The sequence below is a fragment of the Vipera berus genome (assembly GCF_964194415.1).
Source record: "Vipera berus genome assembly, chromosome: 2".
Lineage (NCBI taxonomy): Eukaryota > Metazoa > Chordata > Lepidosauria > Squamata > Viperidae > Vipera > Vipera berus.
Window position 1 is genome coordinate 95,428,650 of NC_138203.1, and position 9,471 is coordinate 95,438,120.

At 37.5% G+C, this 9,471-nt stretch overlaps 1 protein-coding gene across 4 annotated transcripts in view; it reads left to right on the forward strand.

Annotated features, from left to right (window-relative positions):
• The window catches only part of NRG1 (neuregulin 1), a gene marked incomplete at its 5' end in the record, with an annotated part of 174,188 nt that overhangs the window by 47,055 nt on the left and 117,662 nt on the right, over positions 1-9,471 (forward strand). For all 4 annotated transcript variants that reach the window (XM_081320319.1, XM_081320318.1, XM_081320320.1 and 1 more), the window contains one exon: positions 2,797-2,921. In XM_081320319.1, the coding sequence (XP_081176445.1) occupies positions 2,797-2,921 (125 nt within the window). The remainder of the gene's footprint in view (positions 1-2,796; positions 2,922-9,471) is intronic.

Genomic DNA, 9,471 nt, shown 5'->3' on the forward strand with positions numbered 1-9,471 from the left:
GGGAAAAACCCATGCAACTTCATTGCTTTTAGTGATGCAGTTGAAGAATTAAATTGTTGCACTTAAGGCTGTCCTATAAAATTTGGCAGTAGCTAGAAATCTTAACCGATCCAAACAAAGTTAAGCAGGGTTGACCACTGTTAGTAGCTGTATGAGAGACTCATCAAATTCTCTCAAATACTCTCAGGGTTACAGTCTAAGCTGGGAGATTAAAACAACAGCAGAAGAAGGAATTGCAATTCATATCTGTACTGTTGCCAAGATAAATATGTAGATATATCCATAAAAGCATAGGAGGGATAATGAGCTTAACTCAAAGTAATTTTTTTTATCTCTTACTGTTAAAAGATGTCTTTATTTTTTGAAAAATAGGATCCAAATGTTTGGCTATTTTTTATTATTTAAAGCAATTTACTTCAGCCAGACAAGTGTTCTTAAAGGTAAAGGTAAAGGTTCCCCTGCGCATGCGTGCTAGTCATTTCCGACTCTAGGGGCCGGTGCTCATCTCTGTTTCAAAGCCAAAGAGCCAATGCTTGTCTGAGGACGTCTCCGTGGTCATGTGGCCGGCATGACTAGATGCCAAAGGCGCACGGAATGTTGTTACCTTCCCACCGTAGTGGTCCCTATTTTTCTACTTGCATTTTTACGTGCTTTCGAACTGCTAGGTTGGCAGAAACTGGGACGAGTAACAGGCACTCACTCTGCTACGCAGCGCTCGGGATTTGACCCGCCAAACTGCCGACCTTCTGATCGACAAGTGTTCTTAGAGTTACTTAAAAAAAAATGGGAAGTTTTGTGTTCATATATTCACGTTAAAAGAAGATAAGCAGGTATAATAAACAATTGAATCCAAGGAGGAAAAACCAAACTGCTTTCTAGTTCTAACTTCTAATGATAGGGCTCGCAACTTGGGCGTCCTCCTGGATTCGCGGCTCAATTTTGAAGATCATATAGGAGCCATGACCAGGGGGGCTTTTGCCCAGGTTCGCCTGGTGCACCAGTTGTGACCCTATCTGGACCGAGATGCCCTACGCACAGTCACTCATGCGCTCGTGACCTCCCATCTAGACTACTGCAACGCTCTCTACATGGGGCTGCCCTTGAGGACCACTCGGAGGCTTCAGCTGGTGCAGAATGCGGCTGCGCGAGTTGTGATGGGGGTTTCCCGATACTCCCATGTAACACCTCTACTCCGTGAGCTGCATTGGCTTCCGGTTGCCCTCCGGGTGAGATTCAAGGTGCTGGTGATGACCTATAAAGCCCTGAATGGCTTGGGTCCAGGATATCTGAGGGAACACCTGCTGCCAGCATCAAGCTCCCTTCGTCCAGTGCACTCCTACAGGGAGGGTCTTCTCTTTTATCGGGTGCCGCCGATAAAAGACTGTCGGCGGATAACACCCAGGGGAAGGGCCTTCTCTGTGGGTGCGCCTGCCCTCTGGAACCAGCTGCCCGTGGAGCTTAGGACTGCCCCCAACCTTCGCACATTTCACCGGGACCTGAAGACCTGGCTCTTTGAGCTCTCCGGCCCAGGCTGAGAATTTTTAACTGGGTTTTTTTAATTTTAAGGATAATTTAATCTTTTTTAATTTGTTTTTAACTTTTGTACTGGTTGTTTTAAATACCCTGTAAACCGCCCTGAGTACTTCGGGAAAGGGCGGTATATAAATCTAATAAAATAAAATAAAATAAAATAAAATAAAATAAATCAGTTCAGACAAGTAACTGAAGTTTAATCTCAAGGTAAAGACAATAGATTATCCTTTCCCTGCCCCTTTTGTTCTCCAGGTGATCCTCCCTTAACACCCACAATTGAATCTGGAATTTTGGCATAAAACATTGTGGTAATTAAGTGTGTCACCACATGACCTGTCTTGATTTTACGACTGTTTTTAAGACAGTCGTAAAGTGAATCACTGTGGTCATTAAGTTGAATTGTGTGGTTGTTAAACAAACCACATGGATGTTAAAGAAATTCCTTTCTCCTGAATGGGTTCTTTTTGGTGGAAACTGGCAAAAAATAGCACAGATCATGGTCATGTTACTATGGGACACTGTAACCAGTTGTAAATGTGATCTGAAATATGCCAAGCACCAGACTGTGGTCATATGTGTGTCTGTCTCCAGATGTGTCTGTGTAGCAGTCATAACTTTAAGGGTGGATTGTAAGTAATGGGAGGGAGTCATATGGTCATTAAGTAAGGAGTACCTATACTATCAAATCTATAAGAGGAAAATGTGTATTACTGTACATATTACAGGTAGTCCTCGACTTATGGCCACAAATGAGCCCAGAATTTATGTTGCTAAGTGAGAAATTTGTTAAGTGAGTTTTGCCCCATTTTACAACTTTTCTTGACACAGTTGTTAAGTGAATCACTGCAGCTGTTAAATTAGTAACATGGTTGTTAAGTGAATCTGTCCTCCCCATTGACTCTGCTTGTCAGAAGGTTGCCAAAGGTGATCACATGACCGCGGAACACTGCAACTGTCATAAATATGAGTCAGTTGTCAAGCATCTGAATGTAAATCACACAACCATGGGGATGCTGTAGGGATCATATGTGTGAAGAATGGTTATAAGTCACATTTTTTATTGTAACTTCATTTGGTCACTAAATGAGCTGTTGTAAGTTGAAGACTACCTGTAATTTACTTTATGTTATTTATCTTATGAACATGGCTCCTCTCTGCACCTCCAGCAAAGGAGGAACAAACCTAAACAGTATTTTTTGTATATTTGTTTCTTTCAATGATGCATAAAATGATTTAATATATTATTCAACTTTCTTTCCTTAGAACATTCTCAGAACTCCGCATTACTAAAGCTTCGTTGGATGATGCTGGGGAATATACATGTAAAGCAAGCAACAGATTTGGAGATGACACTACTAAAGCTCAAATAGCTATTACAGACACCAGTGGTAAGACATGGTTCATTCTTATCTAGAATTGTTGCAAATAAAATGAATTGTTATAAGAATTTATATTTAAAAAAATCCTGTAAATATATCTACTTAAGGGTATAAAACTCAAAACTAAACCGAAGTGAAAATATTTGGGTTTATCATTTAATGGATAATATAAAGGCCAAATGTAAGCAGAATTTCTAAATAATTTGACACAATATTGAAAAAAAGTTAATGTTTACACTGAGAAGTTCTTTCAAGTTATTTGAATATATTCCTCCTGACACATTTTCAAGTGTAGTTATGAAAACAATATCTTTTTATGGTACGTGATCATTTATTTTATTACTCAGATAAGTAAATAAAACTCTTATCTGTTTTTGGCTTAAAATGAGAGCATAATATAAGAGACCTTAAAATGTTACATTCTACTACAGCTGCACTTGCCTCATTGTTTTCTAGTCAGCAGAAACAGGGAAGAGATTTACCTTTTGCGCACATGGGAACTGCTCCAGTTTACTATCCTCATTAACGAGATTACAGCAATAGATTTACATGAAATATATATGGAGTTGTTAAATGCATTTATTCCTCTTGGGTCCTGTAATTTAGATTTGTAATTTTAAGGTGCAGAAAACAGAAAAGTAAAAAATAGTTTGCAGTCAATGAAAAGAGATACATATTTTTTAACCAATATATTCTGCTGGGTTTTTCACAGCAGATACACAAATTGCTGTTTACTCCATCAGCATGCATAATCTTTATAACAGATACTTCTGGTTATGAGCTACCAGATGATTATATATTTTGCCGTATTGTTTCCTAAAGCAGGAAAACTCAGATGCTTTGTCTGTTTGCCAGTAGATGAAAAAAACAAAAACAAAATGGAAACATATTGTATTGTGCTACTTTAAATTCTGAATTTATTGATTGTTCTGGATTTTCAAACATTATGCTAAAAAGCAAAAGGCAATATATTTATGTGCAAATTATATATTTATAGAGGTATACATTTAATTATACATTGTAATGTTGGTATTAGAATCTTTTACTTTGATAATGTTACTTGTTCTGTGTTCTCTTGACAGTTTATAGGATAAGCTTTATATTAAAACAATAGTTTTAATATTTAAAAATTAAGGGATTTTAGAGGACAATGTGAATCTTTACAAAGTAGTTTGAGACCAAAATGCCCATAAAATGGGGTGCTGTAAATGGAAGAAACAACCCACAAGTAAAATGCCACTATTATTTAAGCTTTGTCCTAGTAATTACTTATATTTAAGTGATATATCCAGAGAAGGGTCATTTAAGTTAGATAGTAAAGTATTGGGGTATTATATCCAGATCGTCTGTTTCCAATTCTAGCAGGTCATTTTTAAATATATTTGGAACTTTGGAGGCCACTTACAAAGGGTTCATTTCCATATATAACACATATACAAAAAATCATCCTGGGAGTTTCAGAACATAAATAAACTGAGGACATGGTATGTTCTGTATTAACCTGAATCGACAAAAACTGTTCCAAGCCCCTTGACACTTTATGACAGAGTTGCGGTCAATGAGTCCCTCTCTGTTCCTTTACAGAGACCACAAGCTCGGCAAATAAATAGGAGCCATAGTGGCACAGTGGTTAGAATGCAGCATTGCAGTCTGACTCTGCCCACTGCCAAGAGTTCAGTCCTGATTGGCTCAAGGTTGACTCAGCCTTACAGGAGGACCCAGATTGTTGGGTGCAATAGGCTGACTCTGTAAGCTGCTCAGAGGGTGCTGTAAAGCATTATGGAGTGGTACTGTGTATAAATGTAAGTGCTATTGCTATGTTATTGCTAAATAAATAGAAAGGTCGTTGTATCACATTCTGTATCTGTTGAATCTCATTTACCATCCCTTTGTCTTGGAATCTCCAGCTAGACTGGAGAGAAGTGTTAAGGGAGGGGTGGGGGGAGTGAATATAGGGTATTTGAACTGCAGAGTTCAGAGACCTGACTTCCCCATAATCCTTGAGGCCTTATCTGACCATCTCAAGAGAATGCAGTCAGTCTGGTGAGATTCTTTTTTTATTATTATTATTAAAGAGTTTTACAAAAACAAAATTTTACAATATATCCCCAAATCTCTCCCACCCCAAACCCACCCACTTCCCCCCCACTTCCCAGAGCTAAATACAGGATTATAGTTACAATAATCATATTCTAAATAAAAATTATGCATAATATACAATTAACCAAATTCAGTCTGGTGAGATTCTTATAACACGGGTGGCTAGCAATAAGGCTTCTGTCTGAGACTATTCATGAGTGATTCTGCGTGCTTTGCCTGACACTCTTTTATCGATTGGGTCTTATTTTATTGGATGGCACTGATGCTGTTTTACTGAGATACGATGCTGGCAATTCTTTCCCAGCAGTTTTTAAATTTTTATACATTAATGAAACTGATAAAGATTTTTGAGTCATCATCAAATCTATATGACTACATAGAACTTTATGGGAGTTCTACATACCATTCTGGTTAGACTAAAATTGTTTCCTTTAAAAAAATAGAATTATTAGTATTAGGAAATTATCATCATCTTAGCCATTGTCTATCCTCTGCAGAATGAAGGCCTCTTCTGTATGTTTGCCACTGATATTGTCCTGAGCTTTGTTTTGCCAATTGGGCCCACAATACTTGCTGATGTTATTGATCCATCTTGTTTTAGATCTCTTTTGTGGACACTTTTTATCAAGTGAGATTCATCCAATAACTGCCTTGGTCCACCTGCCATCAATTCTTCCTATGTGACCAGTCCATTTCCATTTCAGTTCCTTTACTGTCTTGATGATATAGTATACTTTTGTTTGTTCTCTAATCTATGTGCAGGTCTTTCTATCTTGTCTTCTAATGCCTAGCATGTATCTATTACATATATTTTAGAATAATAATTAGGGTACTCTTGTTCAAAACTAAGTATTAAGATATTTGAAAAATTGACAGATAGTTATGTAAAGAATAAAATCACAGTAAATTACAGGAAAAAACATTACCAGTAAATTCTACTGTTATAATAGTGTTATACTGAAATACTAATTTATGAGTATTGAAGTAATGGATTAAACAGGTATTTCTTTTCCCTGTAACTGACCTAGTTCCCATATATAAATGAATTGGTTGTCCATAAATCTGCACAGTTTCACACTTGAAATGGCTTTAGCAGTTTGAAGTGATATCCCAGACTCAGGACTCAGCCAGACTGCAAGGGTGAAGTAATGACTCAGATAAATGGACACATGTTTGTGCACCTAAGGATATTCCTGTTCTCTCTTCCAACTGAAAGAATGGAGAAAAGATCACAGAAAGTATTGAGAATTCTTATTGCAAGCCCTAAGTACAAGATACAAAATTCCAACCAAGTTTGCTAACCTATTCCTATAATGAAATTAAAGTGTGGTTTAAATGGAATTTTTGAAGTCCTGTGCAAGCACCGAGAATATTATATCTTCATAAAAGAGACATAAGCATTGAGAAATGCAATTCAGCAAGATGAAGTTTTTGAAGGCATAAATACCAAATAGTATACTAGATTGGCAAAAGAAGGGGCTTTAATAAAATATAATTGATTTTCCAATGTTGTATATCTTGTTCTTTGGTACATGTACATTTGATGTGTTACATCAAAAGGGGAAAAATAATTAGCATCAGGAAGGAAGGAAGGAGGGAAGGAAGGAAGGAAGGAAGGAAGGAAGGAAGGAAGGAAGGAAGGAAGGAAGGAAGGAAGGAAGGAAGGAAGGAAAAGGTATTCTGTGTATAGGCACTGGATGCATGATGAGAACAGTTTTTGAAACCTGAGAACTATGTATTCCTTTCCTATCATGACTCAAATTTATTATATTATATGTTTGCTGATAAATAATATATTAAAAGAAAGCTGTATAGAATTAATGTTTTGTAGGCCCAAAAAAGTATTTAAACTTTTTTTTTTAAGCAAGGGCACATTGAGAGTCATTTGACAGCATGTTGAAATCCTGAAATGGCTGCCATGGGAGACTTCCCTACTTACAAAATGGTTGCCATAGATAAGTATTGGTAATAACAAAGCACCCATTTATAAGATGATTGATTAGTGATGCTCTCTGCAATCTCAGTGGAGCGTTTACAGCATTTAATGGCTTTGTTTCAAGTGCACATGACAACCAAGGCTGGTGATTTGTTCTGTAGTATGCTAAGTTTCCACTTAATTTCTTTTATAATTAAAATAATCTTTAGAAAATACTGAGTGTAAGAAATGATAGACACCATTCAAAATGCTAAACCAGAAGGGTACCATAAAGGCATGTCTGTTGTGTCTGTTGTGTATTTTTATTTTATTTTATTTGGCATTTGTTTGCAATACTGTTCTGCTTTGCATCGTTAGCATGGGTAGCTTCTGCTAGTTGTATCCTTCAACATCTTATCAGACATGTTCAAAATTTTATACAATGTTTTTAAAATAATTCCAAATATATGAGCAAAGAAATAATTGGAATTATATTCACAGCATTCTAAAGATCAACATGTCTATGAAGAAAATAGCAAAAAAAATCCAATGAGATTATCCTGTTACAATCACCAGTTATTCACCAGTTATTTGCCATAAGTATAATTGCTCATCTCAAGTGTTTTCTGAAATCTCTCCAAATAACTATCCTTTTGTAACTGGCCAACTAAGGCATTTTTCAAAGCAATTGTGCAATGATGAAATGAACTTCTTAATAAGCCCTCCCCTTTTATAGAAACAGCTCATCCTGTATATAGCCCTCTTCCCTGTCTTGGCTCTTTAGGAAGGGTCTGTAACAACTCTCCACAGCCATCTCACCATAGCCAACTCGCTACAGCCAACTTGCTGTGGCCAACTCATCACAGCCAACTTGCCCTAGCACAGGGGTAGGCAACCTTGGCTGTTTTTCTTGGCTCAGGAATTCTGGGAGTTGAAGTCCACGAGTCATAAAAGAGCCAAGGTTGCCTACCCCTGCCCTAGCAAAACTCGCTATGGACAACTCGCCCCGGGGCAACTTGTTGCAAGGCAAGAATTGCACTAATATCAAAGAAATAGTAGAACAGAATCATTAAAGAAAGGATGCCAAAGGAGGGACAAAATGAAATGTGAATGAGTTGTCCTGTGGTCAGTTGTCCTGTGGTGAGTTGGCTGTGACAAGTTGTCCCACATTCCGCTTTAGGAAAGACTGGAAAATGTAGAGGTTTATAATGTTATGTAATATATTTTCTAGATTGATGCTATGTTTTGCTATTTTGTAAGCTGCTCAGAGTCTATGGGAACTGAGCAATATCAAAACACTAAATAGCATAGATGATATTACCAAGTTTGATAATGACATATCAGCAAGAAAACCACCAAGCTCAGAGAGCACCAAGGAGTCCTCACTTCAGTCCTGAGAGTTACAAATATTCTCTTTTACCAAAAACACTAAATAACATTTTGCCTTCACTATATCTGATATGGTTTTAGAAATTGAATAGCTTTCTCAGATTCAGATGGTAAGAAAAGAGTCACTGTTTCCAACATGGTAATGGTGAAAACTCTCCCAATTATTCTATTCATATATAAATAAAACAGAAACCTTAGACAATCTATAGGCTGACCAAGAATCTCTCAATTGCCTTCTGGCATCAGCCTTCAAACAAATACCAGAACTACCACAAAAGGGCCTCTGTCCCAAGCAGGAAATGGAAAACTATAAACCCAGGGGAGAGGTGGGTGAAACCAAACCTGTTAAGGGTATTAGCAGAAGAACAAGGGCAAAATTCTCTTGTCAAATTCTGACTGTCCCACCCTGATGTCACAGCAAAAAAAGATCTGGACAATCCAGTTAATATAGAAATACATAGTTCCTTGTGAACAATCACTTAAATATGAGCCAGCAGTGTGCTGCAGCTGCCAAAAAAAGCCAACACAGTCCTACACTGTGCTGCAGCTGCCAAAAAAGCCTACACAGTCCTACACAGTCCTACACTGCATTAATAAAGGGATTAACAATTAATCAGTGTTACGACTTACCTCCAGACGTTGTGGGTGCTCTAACACTTGAGATTTTTTAGAAGAGAGGGTTTCCTGCTTGAGCAGGGGGTTGGACTAGAAGACCTCCAAGGTCCCTTGTAACTCCATTATTCTGTAAATTTCCCAGCACAGGGTTCAAGGTTCATTTTTCAGGGTATCTGAGAGCCACTTTGATCCAATGGTTAAGGCATCAGGGTAGAAAGCAAGAGACCATGAGTTCAAGTCCTGCCTTAGCCATGAAAGCCAGATAGGTGTCCTTGGATCGGTCACTCTCTCACCCAACATATACTCTACAGGGTGGTGGTGTGGAGAAATAGGAGGAGGAAAATGCATTGGATATGTTCTTGATATTTATAAAAACAATAAAAGTGGGATACATATAAATAAATTTTAGGCATGAAAAATGCTTGCTTATTTTCAACACAACAGAATCAGCTTGCTTGCTTGAAATGCTGTAGTGATTGACCTTAATAAGATGTTTGACAAAGTTTCTCATAGTGTCCTTATTAACAATAAGGTCAAACA